The sequence below is a fragment of the Motacilla alba genome, chromosome 1A (assembly GCF_015832195.1).
Source record: "Motacilla alba alba isolate MOTALB_02 chromosome 1A, Motacilla_alba_V1.0_pri, whole genome shotgun sequence".
Classification (NCBI taxonomy): domain Eukaryota; kingdom Metazoa; phylum Chordata; class Aves; order Passeriformes; family Motacillidae; genus Motacilla; species Motacilla alba.
Window position 1 is genome coordinate 21,485,422 of NC_052031.1, and position 21,939 is coordinate 21,507,360.

Sequence of the window (21,939 nt, forward strand, 5' to 3'; positions counted from 1 at the left end):
CTAACTCTATACTCCTCACATTGCTTATGGAGAAGGAGAAGGATCAATGGATGTGGCTCGGGGCACAGTGCAGCTGCTCACACAATGCACCTCTTGATTTCAACAAGAGCTGCAGAGAACAGTTCCCAATCCCTGGTCCACAGCACTCTCCTCATCACCATGTTAAATCACCCATCCCTAAAACAAAGAGGTTCTGTGTTCATCTTTTTAAACTTCTATATGGCTGAATCATGGTACAAGTTCATTCAACTTTTTTCCTCAGATAAAATTTCCACTGCCACAACTGAAACTTTATCTGTTGAACACATGAGTGAAACACAAGGTAGGAGTAAAGGAGCAGGTAAAAAAATGCTTTCAAAATTTTTAATGTCTAAAAAAGTTCCAGGAGTAGAAAATTACTAAAACAGAATAAAATCATTTCATCAAGAATGCCTTTTCCCTTTACAATAATTTTTTTAAGAAACAGGACTCTTGGAGGCACTATTTTTATTCCCTTGAACTGCCTTAGAAGACCTCAATGTGTAGAACAAAGCAGAAGGAGCTGCATGGCTCCTAACAGGAAGGTAAAAAGGCTTTGTTTTCTTGATCTACTAAACACTACATGAACCCAGTGTTCCAATAGCTTTTGGTCAGGCAATTCACAAAATATTCCAGTCCAGCCCTGGTAACACTGACAAATAAACCACTGCTTCATGGCCTCAATGCTCTCCAGGCTGGGTTTGCCAGTCACCCGGAACCTGGGGCCCCTCTCTGAGTGACGGCCGTGGATCTTAAAATCAGCAGGTGACAGATGCAGGTAGGCAGAGGAGTCGCTGTTTTTGCGGATGCATCTGCCATTCTTCTTGCACAGGACTTTGCTGCAGAGCTTGGCTGCTGAGGTGACATTAATGACATAATGTCCCAGAGGTCCGTCGATGTACCGCTTCACCGTTAAGCAGCTCTCCTATGAAAAATAAAAGACCACCACACATTTCTAGTATCTAGCATTATGTCCAAGTTTATATGTCTAAAAAGATGCTATTACTAAACTGTTCTTGCCTAAAGTAATCCATTGAGATAAATCTTGTTGGACTTTCATACTGGAGGGATCTATTTTGTTTAAATGAGTATATGTCCATGTGTAAGATAAGAAAAGTATTGACCTCTACTATAGTTACTATTTGAGCGCCTGGTAGGAACATATAGTGTGAGACTAGGGAGGGGTCCCAGGAAGCAGAAAGAGAGTTCATATGGTTCACATCTGAGACTAACTGGTTCCTTAAGCAGAGATTTCTGGTAACTGCTGACTAGGAGAAGTGCATGGGACTAACAGGTTTTAAAGCACAAAGTAAGTCACCACTCTGGCCCTGATCACTCCAATATCTTCCATTTACCAGGAGCCACATAATATTCACAAACCAGCACAGAAGTTGCTGCAATTGCAACTAGAAAGTCCCAGTTCGGATTTCCTGGTTCCTCTGACCAGGTCAGTGGTACTTTGCCAGAGACTTCAGGGGCGGGACAGCAGACTGCATGAAAAGCAGAGTGGGCACCAAAGCCCAGGTTTAGGAATGGGGGCTATCCTGCCATGTCTCCTGGGAAACTCCAGTCCTGCCTCCCATCTCCTCAAGAAGGTTTATTTATGAAAGTCTGAAGAACGTGGGAGAAGTAACTAGGGCTTGTCTTGTGACATTATTTTCCATGTAACATTTCAACATTAGCAACTGGAGACAATACCTCACCTCCAGGCTCCATTCCTTCCCAGTCAATCTGGACAACAGCCGTAGTTACAAAGTAGAGCACTGTAAAACAAGCTGTGCTTATATCTGTATGGCACTGTTTTGAAACACATCTTTCTCCTCACCTGGACTCATTATTCCACTGAGCTACAAATGACCTGCCCACAGCAATGTGCTCTGGAGCAACAGGACTTTTCAACCTAACAGAATTAATGAGACCTGAAAGTAGTGCTGAGCCATCGTCCTCCCTTGTTGGCTGATGGCACTGATAAAGACAGATATGGAGGGTGTGGTGCTAGACAAGAGGTGACTCCTAATGTTAAGGTGATTGAGGTGATTCCTAAGAACTGGCAAACTGATCTGACTGACCTTTGAGCTGGCATACTGCATACTGCCCCAGAGAACAACTCCAGCTGCTCCCAAAGCCGCGCTCTCCCCGATGGTACTGACCAGATCCCTCTGAAAAAGAAGGCCAAATCCACACATGAGAAAAATCAAATATACAAAAGTTGAAGTAAAAAAGCATTGGGATATAGGCATCGCTTCTTTTTTTTTTTCCCCCAGAGGAAACATTAGTCGTGTCATATATTCTTCACAATAAAATCACTGTTTAGTTTAGAAAGTTCTTCAGTGTCTCTACAAAGGTTTGCATAGGTAGCATTCATCAGTGTGTCTCTTAAATAATGAAATCTTTATCATTTATTCACAATGGTTCCTCCAACCAAGAGGGTGGAGTATGGATTTAGTGATCTATTTTATGTACTAGTCTTTGAATGATTACCAAACCTACCTAGGGGACATTTTTGGCAAGTGATGGTCAGTCTGATCACACATCAGTGGATCACCCTCACAGTGTCTGGCTGCAGTTGATGGCTTTAGGCAGGGTCTAACTCATGCTGCTTTAGCCATGCCAACAGTTACAGACAGGGCTGCTGCTCCAACCAGCATGAATGCTATTGCTCCAAGAAACATATCTTTTAAAAATGAACCTCTCTCCCTCCTACAAGTGCCAAGTGAGGAGGGGAAAAACAAAATGCACACACCTGCATATTTAACCATGTCCACTTTCAGAATTGAACCAATAAGGAGCTGAGTTATGGTAATAGCAATAACACATACAACTCTACCACAGCAGCCTGAGTGTTGAACAGGAGTCACCAGTGCCTTGCCAACCACATGGCAATTTATCTTGCAAGTGTCTTACAGCCATTCTCTGAGATTATGAATATTGTCTCTAGAAAAATGCAATTAAATCTTCAAAAATATGTAGGAAGGAACTTCTTTCCTCAAATTTCAAGGCATACTCAATTACATCTAAAACCATTTCTGTCTACAATAATTGTTTAAAAAGTAATCCTTGATCAGTGTTTGTAATGACAGACATTACATTATTTCTCAATTTGACAAAGAAAAAATTCCTTTAAAAAGATCTTTTACACAGTCTTTGCAACTCTTTAACTAGAGAACAATCAAAAATACCAGCCAAATTATCTCAGTATGGTGGTGACAAATTTAAAAAAGCAAAATTACAGAGTGAAAGAACTGTGTTATTATTAATTACTACTAAATAATATATTCTTCTGTGTAAGTGGGCCTGCATTGATTTATCAATGCACAGTTATGGAATTTCCATTACTGAAACATTTGTGGCCTGAGAGATACAAAAAAAGCACAAATAAATATCGTGGGAAAGGGAGAAGCCACTGAAGAATTGAAGACAATTACAGAGAATTCAGAGTGAGCAGTGGCTTTGATCCTCAATTAAAGATTGGGAAAAAAAGTGCAGGAGAACCTGCAAAAGTCTGGAAGAGTAGAGCTTGCCTACTGGTTCTAAGTGCAGAGCTCAGAGTGATTTAAGGTGTAGCTGGTCTTGCCGGAAGCTCCTGTTGTTGTAGATCATCCAAACAGTCTTTTAGAGACTGTCATTACTCTTAAAAACATACAGACCAGTATGTATGTACAGTCCCTAGTACTTTTTAAGGGATAGTGGTATATCCACACACCTGTGGACTGCAAGTGTTATTATCAATGGGGCTAAGGAGGACAGGTATTTCCTATGGGAATTAATTAATTAATCAGGTTTTTTCTTTAAAAAAAAAGAGTATGTTAATTAAAGATCAAAATATCAAATGTTAAAAGAATGTGAAATTCAGTCTGTTCTGTTGGTAATGAGGGTTCCTAGGCCTTTGTCATCTGCAAAACATTTTATGAAGTTTACCCAAATGCAAAGACTGGACTGTGATTCTACATCACTCGCATGATGGTTGAGTGATTTTGCACTAACACATTTCAGATGTCATTAAAAAAAAATTAAAACTTATCAGACATCCAGAATAAACAATCAATAAATATTTAGGATTACTGGATGATCTAGGACATGAGAAAACCCTGAAATAAATTTTTTGTAAGTAATATGCTCTGGGAATTAGAGTGCTTGACCAGAAGTCAGTAAATCTAGTTTTTATAACCCTATATTCCACATCTTTCTTTTGTTAGTTTTATCAGATCCACAAAAATATAACAGCACTTCATGTCTAATGCAAATGGATATAAAACTGACAAAACTAATCCTTAAAGTTCATCCAGGCCTCTAGATATGTGAAGTTCAATGGCACTGATAATTTCACACCTAAGTCCCTGAGACACCTACTCTTCCACTTTCCTGCAATCTAGAATCACTAACTTGACAACACTGAGAAATCCAGCAGTTATCTTTGGCTAAGGCCAAAATTTGGCATTTTATTGGAAGGTATGTTTTCCTAGGGATTCTGAAAGGACTCTTACAGAACCTGCACAGGTGATAGATGCTGGTGAAAACAGCAGTTCACCACAAAAATATTTTATAGGACTTCATTTAAACCCTTTCCTTATACCTTACATTTCCTCTTTTTGTATTCTTTGGAACAAAGGTCAAGAATTAGGAGTCCTTCCCAGAAGGAGAGAAATAGAAAGAGCTGGTCTGATATATAATCTCCAGATAACCCTGTGGAGAGGGTTACCTTCATCATGAGGTTTCAGATGACATCTCTGTGTGATGCCATTTCACTTTGCACCAACTCAATGAATGTTCAAAGGAGAGAAAGAGAAATAAGTGGAAACCCACTACAGCTTATGATGAATTTGTGTTAATAATGAAGAACTGAATGAGGCACATGAACTCCACCAGCAGACTCAGACACAGCAGGCCTGGTTTTGGGACTGAACCATGTGCCCCTTCTCACACAGCACAGCTTGGCATTGGGGGGGCTCACTGGAATGGATCTTCTTTGAGAGTGTAGTAAAAGCCTCATATGGAAGAAAACATGCAATTTTAAAAAATAGATATTTTGAATATTAACATCTTATCATTTGTCTAGCTGGGGAATCCTAATTTGTTTCTTGTGTCAGACTTTGGTGACTGGTATTTATCCAAATGATTAACAAGTCAACAAGCCTCTTCCCTTGTGATGCTCATTTTTGTTCAAGCTTTTGGGGGCAGTGTGCAACTACCTAAGGTCCTCAAGACTAGGCTGGGCTATCCCCAAATGGACACCTGATTTGGCAGGGAGAAGGTTCTACTGTCTGCCCATGTTTCTTTTTATTTAGATCACCCAAGTCACTGCACTGGACCTTAAAAGAATAGGAGGTGAACTAAACGTTCTGTTTTGGAGCTCGAGATGAATGTGAAACAAGACAGTCAGTTCTAGTCACATGTTGAGGAAAGAAAAATAAGTGTTTATCTGTAATATTGAAGAGCCTTGGTTACAGACAAGAGTTTTCTGTATTCAGCAACAGTAGTTCAAGCAGGGGTTGGTTGCAGGGGTTGGTCTCTATACACCTGCACACCTGGTTATCAAAGACTATCTGCAGGGGAACAACAGGACTGCTATCCATTATTAATCATTTGCCAGTTGTCATCCTGCTTTATTAATGATTTCAGCCATCTACTCAGGAAGCACAGATGCTACTGTGTGACTTCCCTCCCCCACAAGCTTAGTAGTGAATTGTCTGAGCAGAAAGTTTCTAAATACCCTACAGATGGCAAACTGCTTATACACATTTCTAGCAAATACAAAAAATTTTCATATTGATTTGGATCCCAATTCAGAATTTATAAATTGTTTCCAAGACAAAAAGGAGGATTAATTTCTCAGACACCTTATGCACAACTCACCTGATTTCCAGATGCAGTCAGGGTGAAAGGTACAGCACACACAGCTACAGCATCTGTCTGAGACCTGGGCTTTTCATCTTTCTGAAGGTTTGATAGACCTGTGTCTCTCCCTCAGTGACTGACTCACAACCATTTCTTCTGACCCCACTGTGCAATTTCACATAAGCCCTTTGAACAGAAGAGCTTGCTCACAAGTCTTGAATGTCAGTAGTGTTTCTGTTGGAATAGAAAGCACAGCTCTTGCACAGCTCGATGGAGCAAGGCTGTGGTTGTCCTGGCCCAGTCTCTGACAGAGGTCAGGGAACTATCCCATCTGCCCACTGTCCTGATTTTTCTGTGGCCATTTAGCCTGGATGTCATTGTCCTGGGATCTTTCCTTGTCACCTTCACACATACTGTTTCTGGAGCTCAGAGGTTTCATGCCTTGTTTGTAACTTTGTGAGCATCACTTAGGAGGAGCTTGGCATGGGTCAAATGAGAAGCTCCAACCTAATCTAAAACCTGAACATACAAAACCACATTTAAATTATCCCCGTGGCTCCAGGGCTATGAAAGAATACAAGAACATTATTTTTGGGATCATTTCTATGTTTTTAAATACAACCCTGCAAGTTCCTGTCAGACCCCAAGCTGTTCTCACAGATGATGTGTGTAGTCTGGCCGCGTTAAGCCCTGTCCCATGTTGAGTACCCTGCTCATGCTGTCCTTATTAGAAAATATGTAGAAAATTTGGAGCATAATCCAAATATGTTTCTCCGGCTATGTAAAGATCTTTCCTGCCTGCAAAGTTAAGCAATCTTTCAAGCATCTAAAAGTAAATGGATACATGCAACTAGAAAGCAGGCTGGTGAATTAAAGAATGTAGCCTGGGAGATGTATCACTCTAAATTGCTACTGTGCTGTTCAGAAAACAGTTTAAGGTAAAACAGTAACTATGTATCACCACAGATTTTGAACTCACACATAACTGATAACAGCATGCTAGTTTTCATAGCTTTCAGTAATATTCATGGTATTTTTATATTGATCAAGGGACTAATTAATTTTATAAAACTGTATTATTGCAGACTCCATTTGAAGAATTCTTATTTATTTCCTAGCCTGAGTTCTTCAGGGAAGGTTGTTCTGGGTGGCATCCTGCCTGTACTGAGCCCAGACTCCTTGCCTCCAGGACCTGGCTGGCCTATCTGCCCATGATTTCTGAGTCAGCTGGCACCTGTGATTTCCACAGAGGAAACAGCTCCAGAGAGTTCCTGGTTGCTGAAAATGAATCAGACCAAATTCCTTATTACTTCTATGTACAATTGGCTTTTCAGGGGCAGCCTTAAAGTATCATTTGCTTCCTGGGGTCAGCCTGAAATATTTCTCAGGCTCTCAGGGATCTGCTGCACCTCCTCAGCTCCAGCTCCAGGCTGAAGCCCCCCACAGCCTGTGGCTCACTGGACTGAACTTTGCCTTTTCCCTTGCTACTTTTCTCCCTTCTTCTCTTCTGGTTTGAGTCAGGAACTTGTCTCTGGCAGCATTAGAAGGAGTCTCCCATGCAACTCTCCATAAAATAAAGGGAGGGGGCACCCCCAGATGCCCTTTGTCACCAAGGGGTTATTTCCATGAGTTCCCTATCCCAGATTTTCTCCTTTCTCATGGAATTGGTAGAAACCAAAGAGAAGCTTTTGGCACTTGAAGCAACTATTAGAGAAATGAATAAGCGCCTGTGCATGTCTATTATGTGCATAAACAAAGTCAGAGCAACAATCATCATTATCTATCCAGAAAGTCTGAGATTTGCACATATATAATTTACCATCAGTGTTGTGGCCACCACATATTTATTGCACTTGAATACTGGTTGATGGAACATTGCATGACTCAAAAACTGGGTTTCTTTGATAAAAAGACTCCACAGTTTAGCACTAAAAGTTAGACATGAAGATGTTGAAAAAGTCGAAAATAGATGGCCAATGCTCATCATGCAGGAGTTAGGAACTCCAGGACAGATTGCTTTACTTGAACTAGTTTATTTCTATATTGAATGAATTTACATTTGCATAAAGAAACAAAAAAGCCCTGAGGATCCTTTCTCGTGAAAGTTTATCTTTCCATTGCACTAATGAATTTTAAACGTCACAATATCTGTAAAGCTCGTTTCACAAGCTGCCCTGAAAAATAAAAATATCACAATGAAATACTTCCTTAAGGAATATATTTCTTTGTACTTTCTTTCTAAACTATCTTCATTAAAAATATACAATGTTATCTCACAGAGGTAGACCAAACCAGTGCAATATTAACTCTTGAAAGGCATAGAGTTTTGTTCTGTGACTACAGTATTTCCTCTCAGGGGGCTGGCTTAAATATGAAAAACAAATGTGTAAGTGCTTTTAGAACATATTTTTTCTAAGAGGCTATTTCTAATTTCTACATTTTCAAAGAAGTCTGTCTGCTTACCTCTGTTAAAACATGAAAAGTATAGGCATAAAAAGGTCTGGAATAAACAAATACAGGCAAAACATAGTCTTTTCTAGCAATTGAGGCAACACGTATTGCCTCTTTAACCCGATAGTGAACAAATTTTAGTGCGTTTGGACTTGACTTCAGAATATAATCCAGGTATATAGAAGGGTAGAGAGCAGTGCTTTCCTTCCACAGCCAAAGCAGGAGGTCATTGCGGAAAGACTCAATGGCTGGGCATTTCCCTGTGTATGTCTGGGGGTGTTCTTTGTAGTCATAATTGTAGCAGTCTGGGTAAAGATAGTAACCCCACAAACCGTTTGGTCTCATATGCTCGGCCAGAAGGATGGTGTTATTCATAAAACTCCTGCCAGCATTTTCAAATTCCTCTTTAGCCACTTTCCTAATTTTGTCCTCTGACCACCGAGGATGTCGTCTCCTAACGATCTCGAGAGATTTATTTCTATAAATGCTTTTATTGCCCCAGTTCCTATCCCACTGGGGCCTCCAGTTTTCCCAATCAATGACTGCAAGTCCCTGAAATTTCTTCATGGGTATGCAGTAATCAATGTCAGACTTTGCTTTGCTAAGGTGTTTGATAAGACTTTCATTCTGGGGCACCCCTCCATTAACGGGATCCCCGTTATCTGAGTAATAGGGGTAGTACCCCAAGTGGCTGTGGTAGAAGATTGTCACGTTGGATCCACTCAGAGTCTCGTTGGTGTTGGACGCAATGTCAAAAACAGCGAGATCCAGGTCCACCTTGTAGCGCAGCCGGCACTGCTCGGTGGGCGCGTTCCAAACCACCAGGAAAGGCTTGTGCAGAACCAGGGGAGCCCGTGCTGGCTTCGGCAGGGCAGCATCACCCAGAGCCAGAAGTGCCACTACTGCCAACGCCTTGGCCTGAACAGCCATGGCCTGGCCTTTCCTGGGGAATTGCTGCGACGTGCCCTTGAAAACAAAACCAAGGTAAGATGTTAGAAGGGCAGCGTGGAGGCAAATTTGATGATAAAGGAATGTCTTTTGGTTTGATTTGCTTTTGATAACATTAAACTCAGTGCAAAGAGAGAAAAACGGAAAACTGATCATGTAAAAGTGGACCCTAATTTCAAATGCTTTGAAAAATGTTTTTATGGACTACAGTCTGGAAACTTCACTTCCTTTTTACCCAGACTCCTCACACAGTTGTTTTAGACCTTTCCACAACATTTATTTGGTCCCTCATGTCTACAAAACTAGATAATAAAATAATAACCTAAAATGACAGTATAAAAAAAGAATGTGCGCTCATTCAAAATTTCAGCTTCCAAACAAGCTCTGCTATGGTCAGTCTGACTTGCCTAGAAATCATCACAGCAGGGCTACAGCCTTTACTATCTGTATATTCAAATGGTCACAATAGGAAAGGTAATTTAAACAAAAGGCAGACACTTCTACCCCACATAGATTAATGAAGACAACTCAGAAACTCTTCAATTTTCAGGATATGAAAATATTGTTATCTACCCCTGAATTTCATTTTCATTTTCTAAATGAATAGATGCAAGAGTGATAATCAATCAGCAGGCTAGGAGAGGGATACTATTAATGACTTAGTGGTCTAAGCTACTTATTCCAAAGACAAATTAAGTATCTTTATGTTAAAAAAGATAAATTACATTAAACAGATATGAACTAGCTGAAAGAACATGCTGTGTCTTTGAAAAAGGGGCTAGTTTTTAGAAATGAAGAGAATTCATATTAATTTTTCCTTTCAGGGTCTGATATTTTCCCTGATAGTCACACTGGCTTGGGGCTGCAGCACTCTGGGAGCTGCCAGAGCTGCAAGGCTGCTGGTACCCCGGACACACACCTGCTTTGTACCCCATGTCCACAAGTGGCTGCTCCAGAATTTGCCTCTGCTCCAAAATCTGCCTCTGCTCCAGTCTCATCACCAAGAAGCACAAATCAGCTCTGTCCTGGGTTTGTTATTCAGATTTCTCTGCTGATCTTTTTATGCTACAAAGATGATTAAAAAGATTTCTCTATGAATATACACAGTTTATCACCTCAGTTGTTATTTTCTATCGTTCACCATTTTAGGCACATGTTAAATTACTGCAATCATAGTGTTCAATTGCAGGTTCAATTGCATGCACCAGACACGTGATTTTTAAATGTCTAAAACTGGATGTTTCCCTATTTTTACATAAATTTTAGTGATTCTTTCCTTGCCTGTAAAGCCTAGTTTTACTTGTCCCTGGTATTTCCTCAGTTAACATCAGTTAATCACTGACTAAAAGAGCTTTCCCCTGTTTGAAAATATGTTTGCTTTAATAAGTTATATAATCCAGGATTTCTTTCTCTTTCATTTGTCCTTCCACGCCATTCTTCCATCCTCTGAGTTTGATGGATCTTTTCCTGTCTGACACTGCTCTCCTACTTTTCTGCCTTTCCCTTAAACTCTACTTTGTCCTTGTGTCTCCTACAGAACAGACCTTCTCTGTCCTCAGTTTTGTGGTTTTCCATCCTCAGTCCCAGAAAAGCATTGAGTTCCCTCCCCTGCGGTCTGATAGGAGAGCAGCTTCCCAAGATGAGAAGGAAGCAATTTGCATGGAACTCTGGCTGGAATAGGGAGGGAAAGGTGGGACTGCAAGAAGCCAAGACACAGGATTTCCCAGGAGCAAGCCCTCAAGAGAGTTATGCTCTGTTGTTTCCTCATCCACTCTCTGAATGCTTGCTCTGTAGACTTAAATATAGATTTAGCACCCAAGTTTTAAAATGTTGTCAATAATTCTCTAGATCCTATTAAGGACAACATCCTTGAGTGCAATGGGCCATTGCGACCAAGCCAACACTACTTAAAAGCCTGCCTGCTCAAAAGGGACAGAAGGTTATTTTCACTGCACTGATCTATTGCAAGGAAGTCTTATGCTTGCAACTGGTATATTTTTCTCCATTTTCCTGCAGTCTTGCATAATCATCTAAATAATGCCACGGCCTGAGAAAAACAAACAAACAAACAAAAAAGCCACAAAAACTGCCTTTCCCCTCCTGTTTTATACAAACTGAGGTACACACCACAGTACTCTGCATTTCTTCTTTGATGTAGCAAATGGTCTTACTACATTGGTAAGTGATTTTTCATTATTTGAACTGGATTGCTTTGCAGTACGCCTGAACAAATCGATAAGATTAACACCAATTTTCTCAAAAAGTGGTTGCTCAGAGAAAATGGGAAGAGCATCATGAAAAAGACCTTTAGTGAATTTCTGTGTAAGAGAAGATCTGGGAAAAGATCCCAGCTTCCTGTTCCCACAATCCAAATGCCGGATTGTTCAGCCTTGTGTTATTATGTACATATAATTAGATCAGTGTTTTAGATATTAATGACTAACACAGTACAGTTCTTGTCTAGATCTGAGAGCCCTGGACATTAGAATTTTGCAGATAATAAATCATAACAGAGTTAAGTCATGAGATAATATTGCAGAGTAATTTTAAGTTATGTATTTTTAGTTCTTGGGCAATTCTTGTTGCCTGACAAGATTTTAAAGCCCCTGACAAGACTTTAAATAACAGAGTGGTTGAAGCTGGAAGGGACCTCTGGAGATCACCTGGCTCACCCCCAGAGCTGTTCACTCAGGACGAATCACACGTGACAAAATGAAAACATTTATCTCAGGAAATGTCAAATAATTCTCAATATTTGGATTAACCAAATCTTTGAAATTGTGAAGAAGGCTCAACCTGCTGCTCAACTCTAGACATGCAGACTTCTGCATCTGCAAGATGAATACTACAAAAAAAATAAGATGATAAGTGCATAGATGACATGCCTACCTTTGAGATGGCTAAAGCATCTCACTGCAATTAAAGCACTGCATTTCATTGCAAAGCATCTCACTTTTCATGCTACTTTTTATTCCACACAGGAGACATTGCCATATACACAGTTCCTTAAAGGGGAGATAATTAGAAGAAAAAATCATCATTTGAAAAAGTTCCAATATAGTTGCATTAATCTGCAATTAAGTCTGGTGTGTTTTGCAGATGGGAATTTAATTATGGATACTTTTTCTTTAAAAAGTCTTCTAAAGGCAAGGGAAACAAGTTTTGAAAACAAGCCTATAGTTCTGAATGACGAGAAAATAAATTATATGTTGTTTCCCAAATGCATGAAGGAACCTCTAAACAAGAACAAAACATCTTTTATTACAATGTCCATTGCTCTGTCATTGGACTTCGTCCTTTTTACTCTTATGCATGGGCACTAATTGGAGTGCTTTAATCCCTGATTTTAATGAGCACAGACACTAACGATTCTTCCCTGAAGCTCATTATCAACTTTGGTTCAAATTCTCCCTTTTTTTCTTTTTTTCTTTTTTTTTTTTGATTCAATGACACATTATCATGGTCAGTTTCACTTCTCAAACATGCAGATAGCTGTCTGTGGCACTACAGTATTTTCAGAGCAGAATATACTCTCAGAGTTTCTGCTCTATATTCTAAAAACAAAAATGAGTTCATAAGTAAATGAAATGAGGACTGACCACAAATCTCGCAAAGCTGATGAAAGTTTTTTATTTATTCAGGAAATTCTGAATCATGTTTTCACTACACAAAATAACATTTAGTTTTCTATTTGCCTCAGTTTCTGTTATGCAGTCTACAATGAAGAAGGTTGTGGCTGGACTTCAATATATCCTTTAGTAAGCCGGAATTTTGCCATTTCTTGAATTTCTTGAAAGATCAGTTCATGTCTGCATATTCGTCTCTTAATTTTTGTAAAAATTGCAAACATTTACTTTTCCCAAGGAACTGCCTAGTCCAACCCATACTCAACTGTGTTTATAAGTCAGAATTCCACTTTATTTTGATTTCCAAATAGTTGAAAACAACTGAACTAGACATCTTAATTGCACGCTTTAATTACAAAATGTACCATTTAAAATTCATGAAAACATAGACTCTCGTGCTAAAGAAACCTATTTGCACACCATGTGTTCCAATACAGATCAATGGTGTTCTCTAGATGGACAATTCTTCTCTAATGGTTTTTATTGATTATCCCAGCATTTTTTGCACTGCAACAGATGACATTGCAGCTGCTGCTTATTATGATTTTCATATTGGTCATATAACCAGACAACACAACCTCATAACAGCCAGCAAAGCCATCCTCTGATTTTATACTCATTTATGTGCTGACTTGAAGTATAGTCCATACAATTAGCTATAACACAACTGGTTTAATCTGTGAAGTATGCACATCTGTCATTGAACTCAATAATTACTTCAAAATTCAGAAACAAACTTAAAAAAAAAATCTGTAGTTCCTGTGGTAACAGCCACTTATTATTCCCTCAAAAGCAGTATCTGATTAACATAATTTAAAATCCAGAATAGGAAAGAGTACATTTAACTCACAGAGGAAAGGTTATTTTTCCAACAAAAGAGTCATGTTTTGTGATCTAAACCAGATTTACAACATTTCTCCAAGTTTGTTTTCAGCCTCTCATATGTGCTATTGACTCCTGTCTTGCAACTGCTGAGCATACTTCACACTTAGTTTCGTGGCAAACATATTCATTTAAACTAGTACTTCTAATCATAGGGAATTATTTTTCTAGGAAATGAAATAAAATCTGATGACAAAAAGGGAGAAAATGAAACTGAATTGTTTGAATTCCACTGAGGAATGTATAAAATTGGCAGCTACAAGTGTCCTTTTTTGAATGTAGGCTGACCTCATTTGGTGCAGAAGTTATTATTAGGGCTAAGAAATACAGAAAATTCTACTGTATTTAAGGGGGGAGTTTTCTGCCACACAATCACATTTCAAAGTTGCTTGCAAATAATTTTAAAAAATCTTGTGCATGGATACATTATTCCCTATGAGGTATAGTTTATATGCATATCATATGTATTTGCAATGTGTTTGTCTACACGTTTGTCTATTTCTCTGTCTTCTTAGGAAATACAGGAATGACCAAATCTGTCCATTTTGTCTCTGTCTTGGTCTGACCCTGTTGTTATTTTACTGTTTGAGAACTATGCAAAAATTCTTGGTTTTTATGTTTTTATTGAAGAATGGCTTTCATGAGTAAGCTGGAAAAATGGACAGAGAATACCATCTTAACAGAAGTAGTCTGTCTTGAAACCTTCTGTGGTCCAAAATGTAAAACTGCATTAGAGACAGATGAAGCATCCACTGTATCTTCACAACTACCAGCTTTCAGTCTCTTGACTCACATATCTTTTTCATTCTCCAGTTATATTTCTCCGATTAGGTCCCAAGTTAAAAATGGACAGAAGGACAAGAACATCCTGAGGAGAAGGACTTGGGGTGTTGGTTGATGAGAAGCTCAACATGACCCAGCATCCTGTGTTTGCAGGCCAGCAAGCCACCCACACCCAGGGCTGCATGAAGAGAATAATGACCAGCAGTCCAGGGGAGCTGTTCTGCCTCTCTACTCTGCCCTCATGAGAACCCACCTGGAATGCTGCATCCAGCTCCAGGACCCCCAATAGAAGAAGGACGTGGATTTGTTCCAGTGTGTGCAGAAGGGGATGATGAAGATGCTCAGATGCTCAGAGTGCCCCTCCTATAAAGACAAGCTGACAGAGTTGGGGTTGCTCAGCCTGGAAAACAGAAGGCTCTGGGGAGACCTGAGAGCAGCCTCCTGGTACCTAATGGGGGCCTAAAGGAGAGATGCATAAGGACTTTTTACCAGGGCATGTAGTGAAAGGACAAGGGGGAATGGCTTCAAATTGAAAGTAAGTTTAGATTAGATGCAGGGAACAAATTCTTCACTGTGAGGGTGGTGAGGCTCTGGCACAGGTTAGCCAGAGAAGCTGTGCGTGCCCTATCCCTGGAAATGTTCAGGGCCAGGTTGGATGTGGCTTTGAGCGACCTGATTGGTGGGTGGCATCCCTGCCCATGACAGGGGGGTTGGAACTGAATGAAACTTAAGGTCTTTTCCAACCCAAATCATTGTATAATTCCAATTCTATATTTGCAATCTTCCTAAAAGATCAAAGTTCAGAAATGAACATATGATTGACATATTACAGTTCAGTTCCATTAGGTGAGCATAAATACTAGGTTGCAAAGCATGGAGTAGCATCTCTATTTTCATGCAAAAGATATGAGAAGAAATTCAAAGATCAAGGAAATGGAGATCCAAGTATATGCCATCATTGCTGATGTTTTTGTGCACTGTGGATTATTCATGTAAAAGCAAATGGAAAATGCCAGAGGACATTTTTTGGTGCATATCAAAGATTAACAGTAAATAAGTTTTGGGGCAGAATTGCTTTGGCAATTCCTGTTTAGTTTTATTCTTTCTGTTATGTGCAGCTGGTGTCATGCTTTAAACTCAGAGAAAAGACTGCAAGGAAACATGGAAATGAAAGGGAAAAAAACCTGGTATTGACAAGATATTTTTCCCATGGAGCCTGAAATTATTCTACTAAAAATAAGTATTGTAGTACTCCCTATGTCCTGGTCTATCCTCCTCCACCTGTAATGCATCTGTCTGTAATTATTAGAAGCCAGACTGCTTCATGTTCACACACATTGTTTCTTCTGCCAAGTCCGTTCACTAGCACCAGGAAGATTGAGGGCTACTCAGCACAGTGACAGAGGGAAAATAAAGATACAAATCATGAGTCCCAGCATTATACTAGTTAAAAGATTGTGCTGTCATTTAAATCACTGCAGATTATTGATGACACTTTGAATACCAGGGGAAGATAAAGTAATATGGTATAAATCTATCTGTGCAGTAGAGGGAGATTGAATACATATGTGCCACAAACAATTTTTCAATTACTGAAGGATTGAGTACAAGAAGTATTTTGTGTATGAAAGAAATATCAGGAGTATTATACCATTTTACACATCAAATACATGAATTTAGCTTGCATCTAATACATTAATCACTGATCTAATTTTTTTTTTTATGCAAAAGCCTGATGCATTGTTATTTTCAATTCCAGTCCATCTGCTTCTATTGCATTATAAACTGAAGACAAAGGTATCCTAGGAAAAATATTCCAAGATTTAAAGTTGCAAAATTTATGTCAAAAGTTTAAACTTTTATCTGCCATTTAGTATCTTTTTCTTCTCCACATGCAAAGAGTAAAGGAGAAAAATAAACTGGTGGGTTATACCTGTTAGAGAAGCCATATTGATTATCAGAGCTGTTAAAGCCTTAATTCCCTGAATAATGAAGATTGATATCTTCAGCATGGTTCAGTACTCTCTTCTGGCTCTGACCTTCAATGGGTAAAAATTAAAGTGCCAACCACCAGCACTCTGTAAAGTTCTCACTTTTTTATAGATTTTCCTTCTAATTTTATCACTAAATATTCTTAACTGAAGACCATGAACATTAATTGACACTAATAGAATACATCCTACCTTCTGGCATGGAATTTTAATAGCTCATAAGAATGTATGAATTGGTAATACTGTACAATAAATAATACATGAATTTACATTGTTGCAAAGCATTTAAAATAGTTTAGCTTCTTTCACACCATCTGCTAAATTCACACATTCATTTTCTGAAAGGCTTATTGTTATTAGAGGCACTTATAAGAGAGAAAATTAAGTCAAATTGATAACAGAGAGAATGCCTACAATCAGGCCTTGGCTTATTCTTGAGAAAATGCTCTAAGCTAAATTAACTTTAGCTCACAAAAAGATAAATTATGCTTTCAGATATTGTAATTCAAGAAAATTCAATTGAAATTAATTGAGGGGTATAAATCTGGAAATATTCCAGTTGAATTCATGGAAGTATTAAGCATTTATAATCTTGTGAGAGGAAAAATGTATCCTTTAGTCAGCTAAAAAATCCTAATATGTTGGCAAACTCTTCAAACATTTCTGCATTTCCACTGTAAATCTCTTCTTGCAGTAAATAATTGCTATTCTTTAGATAATAAAAAAGGGAATATTACACTTTGGTGGAAGAAACTCAAAACAAATTGGAAAATACGTGTAAAGCATTTGAGGTGAAATTAACTTAACACTGTATTTGCATGCCAATACACAGCTTAGTTTGTTGTCTACATTGTTTCAAATAAATGAATTTAAAATACCTTTAGCTCTACAAAAACCCCAGCACAATACATTGACACCAGTCATTCATGAATAGAACTCATTTTCAAAAAACAAACTGCATTTCTTTTGGGCTCCTCTTGAGATATTTTAGAATGCACTGTTCGTAGGTGTGACAGCCATTTGGAAAAAATTCCCCTGAATGTTTTGCTTCTAATGAAAGAAGTATTTTTTTATTATTCATATGGGATTAAATATCCAAGCAGCATGAGATTAGCTGCTCTCTGGGTGAGCAGAATTGCATGCACAGCCCAGTGTGTTTAAGTACTAAATTGATAAATCAAATTCTGAAATATCGTTTAAGTCAAAACATTACTCTTTTTTTTTTGAAATGTGAATCTTATTCACAAAGAGCATCAGTACCAGTTTTCTAAACTAAAACTGCTGTTACACATTGGAGTGTTAAGCACCAAATAGCTATTTGACAGATAAAAGCACAAACCAAGAAATAAAATACAGTCCAGAATTGGCATGGTACAGAAAACAACAGGGAAATCCTTCCTAACTGGTAGACTACAAGCAGAAGTGAAAACTTTGTCTTTACTGATTGTCAACTGAGTAAATAACATGGCACTTACCTCTACAAAATCAATGAATAGCAGAAAACTTCGCTGAAACAATTTACAACAGCTGATGTGTTTGTCCCAGGAATGTGCTCCTCCTAATGAGTGGGCTTTTAACTAATGGGAAACTGAGGGCATTTGAAGATGAGAGCAGAATTTTACCTAAACACTCGTCATGTAATTTTAAAATAAGTAAATAAATTCATTGAAAAGGTAGATGTATTACTTGTAAGCATCTGAGCTCTTTCTGTAATAAATAATTGTGTATTGCCTGCTTTTATGACCTGATTCGGGATTGACCAGGCTGCTGTTTGAGGGGAATTGTGTTTTGAGAGTTGCACACTCTGGACTCAGCAGCGACAGGCATTAGCACAAGGGACATCTAGGTCATTGCAGCACGGGGAGAAGCAGGGATGCTGGCAAAACCAAGCAAACAAAGCACTTCAGGAAGAGTTATTTTAAAAACTGGCTGGGTGTCTGAGTCCAAAGCTTTAGTGGTGAATGGACTCAAATCCAGTTGGCAGCTAGTGACTAGCGGTGTTCCCCAGGGATGATCTTTTCCAGACTCATTCCATGATTCTATCATTTGCTCATAATCCTCCCTAAAACTAAATATGAAGTGCTCAGTCTTTGCTATTCCTTGAACATGGCACATGGAAGTGGAGCCCAGGGGCCACTGGTCCCTGATCCAGTGTCTGCATGCCATGGGATGGTGTGGGTGACCAAAGGGCAAAAGGGATCAGCAATATCACAGCTCCACAAAGAGGCTTTTAAAGTGGGTCAGAAGCTTCAACAGCTATATGCCACCTCCATGACCAGTCAAACCCCCATCAGACGTACAGGGATGGACAGAAAGAGTCCCTGTGTACAGAGCTGTGATGGTCAAGGGCATTTGTGTATCCTAACAATGCAGACTAAGAGGTCAAAAATGTCCATATCCCCATGTGGGAATTGTGAAGTGTAAAAGAAGGAAGCCTTGGGTTTCCTCATCTTGTCAAGCATGACTGTTGCCATTGAAGTATTAAATTTGAAACAAATACAGGAAACGAGTAAAAAGAATTATTGGAACAACTACAGACACTTTTGTTATTGTTCTTGCCACATTTGTCTCTGATTCTGCAAAGCTATTTGGATTAAATAGGAAGCAGGTAGCTGCCTGAGCCTTGGAAATAATAAAGGCAAGTTTCCTATGGGCCTGTGCCTCATCCTTGACTGAGCTCCAAATTAAGGTTTCCCAAGGCTGAGGCATTTGCAGAGATCTCTCCAGCACTGGTTCTCCAGCTCGCAGCATGAATCCCTTTTTCCTTGCCTTTTCTCAGCAGGTTGTTTCCATCAATGAGTTGGTTTCTGAGATAGCATCTGATACCTGAACCACTCTCAGTCTGGCTAATATTTGCTGTTAGGGAGGGACATGCTTGCATGGACAAACAGACAGGGTTTTGCTCATATCTGCATGATCAACAAGGGCCTGGAGATCACTCCTACAATGCGAAATGCTGAAATAACTTCTGATTACTGACTGTCACACCATCAATACCATCAGTAGCTCTGCTAGAAGGTGCCTTTAGCAGCTGTCCCAGGCATGCCCCAGTGCAGCCCTGCAGCTCTGCTGAGGCAGGCTCCCCTCAGCCCCCAGCTGCAGCCCACGCAGAGCACAAACAGCAGCACCAGCCAGCAGGCACTGCTCTTCCTGAGCACCTGCCAGATCCCAGCAACACCTCATCCAAAACAAACGGCCATCTATTTGCCTAAAATAGATTATAGGACAAAGGGTAAAATTAAACAGACGGCTTTTCATGTTTGGCCTTACAGCCATCTCTTTTTTAAGCCAAATTATCTCAGCCTGTAGGCTGGGAGTGGAGGCCAATCTGACACATGTTCGAAATGCCTCTTTCTCCATGTGTTTCCAAATGAATTTTTGCTTTGGAGGGTAGCTGCTGTTGCAGGTACAGCCCACCTCCTCCCTAATACACACTTATCCTTTTTGCAAGAGTTAGCGTCCCCTTGGACCCTCAACTCCGTGCAGCTCAGCTTTGACAGATCTGCACTTATATACCCTTCCCTTTACTTTCATTCTTCTTCTGGGTCTCATTTCACTTCACTTAAATATTTCCTTTTCTCTTATCTGCACTCAGAATATGAAGCAAACAGAGGCATAATTTGTGAGCAATTCTTGCCATTAATGTCTTTGTTCTGTCTGTTCAAAAATACCATGCAAAGAATAACTTCCCAATTAAATATTAATAAAGTATTAGTATGCAAGACTAAAATATGAACACACTATTCACATGTATTTGGGTTGTATACATTTGTAGGTAAAATCTTTGCTATAGTCAAAAAATAGAACTGAACACATTTAAAGTGGAGTGGAAGAGTGGAAGAAACAACTTAGATAAACCAGTAGAAAATACTTCATTTCCCCATCTAAAGTGGTAAAGTACAACAAATTTGAAATATTGCTTGTTTTAATTGCTATTGTAGTTCCACTTGATATTTGGGAAATGGAGATCATGGGTGATATGCAACAATTCCCATGAGTCAGCAGCTATTGATTCCCACCATCTGACAAAGGATGCCCGTGTGTGTATATATAATTCTGACAGAGAGGAGAATGACACCAGAATTTGCAGTCTAGCTCCTGCCAACCTCCTCCTGTGCCATACAAAACTTCTGCTAAAAATAAAAGCCCCAGGCAGCCTTGTTCTGTCACCCTGAACTCAGGGGGTGGGCATCTACATCAGGAGTCTTCCCAGGTCCTGCTCCTTCTTGGCAGCCGTGCAGAAAATGTTCTGGGGGACAGAAGGAACGATGGGCTGAATCAGACAAGGGGGAGCTATAAGGAGACACATTTGGATAAATAATTCAGAGAGACACTTGTGCTTTGGTTTTATTTGAATTAGAAAAGAAGCCAAATTCTTTGTAGTGGAAGGAATTTGAGAGAGAGTGCTATATTTTATGTAAAGCACCATTTGTTTAGACGTGGAGAGAAAGCTCAGGTCTCTCCAGCTTCTTATTATGTATCTAAGAATAATATTTTTATTTTCAATTTTATTCCTGATAAATGTAATTCAGCTTCCAATGCATCAAGAAAGAAATGCCTCAGGAAATCCCAATACATATGTGGGCTTGAATATTGCCACTTGAATAAAATGTAGTATGTTCTCAAATACAGAGCTGATCTGATTTGGGATTTTTTTCCAAACAATTGACAAAACAATTAGAATACATACTTTCTAATTACTCATCAAGTAGTTATTAACATTAGCATTTGAAGACTTTAAGAAAAAGACCAAGTCCTAATATATATTAAAACCCAGGTTTTGTGCCATGTCACAAATGCATTTGGAAGAATAAAGTCTTCTAAAAACTCACATGTAATATAACAACTGGGGTAGCATAACAATTCTATCTAGAATATGCATTTAATAACAAAATTACTCTTAAGAGTTTTAGAAAAACAAAATTGAACACTGCCTACAGATTGACTTCTTTTGCTTCATAACTAGGAAAAAAAGGGTGAGAAGAGCATGGGAATAATTTAGTATTAGTCTGACTTTTAATAACCATTTTTAAATAAATGTTGTCAGGTTAATTAGACCTGTGGACTGTGCGTTTCATTTCAGGCTCATACATGTATCTAGAACTGAATTTTTCTCCTCAGTCTGCTTTATTTAAAGCTCATGTGAAGTAAGAGGGCTTATAAGATTTCCAAGTCACATCATTGCCTAAAAATGCAAACAGGCACTTACTGATGCTGTTAAAAGCAGTTGAACTGATTGGCCTCATAGGACTAAGGGTCCATATCTGTAAAAATATTTAAATATTTAATTATTAATTGGCAATTTCAGTGCAATGAGACATCTAGTTATCATTGGGCATAAGACTGATGGCACTGAACCAGGTTTGCTACTTTGGAAAGCATTAAATAGTTAATGGCACTTTAAG

At 39.0% G+C, this 21,939-nt stretch overlaps 1 protein-coding gene across 1 annotated transcript; it reads right to left on the minus strand.

Annotated features, from left to right (window-relative positions):
- Positions 1-349: 349 nt before the first annotated feature.
- LOC119708723 (hyaluronidase-1-like) lies at positions 350-18,345 on the minus strand. Its single transcript, XM_038155463.1, has 4 exons — positions 18,010-18,345; positions 8,317-9,270; positions 2,088-2,177; positions 350-943 (listed from the first exon to the last, which is right to left on the minus strand). The coding sequence occupies exons 2-4, from the start codon at positions 9,232-9,234 to the stop codon at positions 515-517; spliced, it is 1,437 nt and encodes a 478-aa protein (XP_038011391.1). The 5' UTR covers positions 9,235-9,270; positions 18,010-18,345; the 3' UTR covers positions 350-514.
- Between the last annotated feature and the right edge of the window lie 3,594 nt (positions 18,346-21,939).

Coding starts and splice junctions, on each gene's coding strand:
- LOC119708723 (XM_038155463.1), bottom strand. CDS start 9,234: ATGGCTGTTCAGGCCAAGGCGTTGGCAGTAGTGGCACTTCTGGCTCTG. Junction 2,178..8,316: donor CTTTTCATGTTTTAACAGAG/GTAAGCAGACAG, acceptor CTTCTTTTTCAG/AGGGATCTGGTCAGTACCAT. Junction 944..2,087: donor TGCAGTATGCCAGCTCAAAG/GTCAGTCAGATC, acceptor TATTTTTCATAG/GAGAGCTGCTTAACGGTGAA.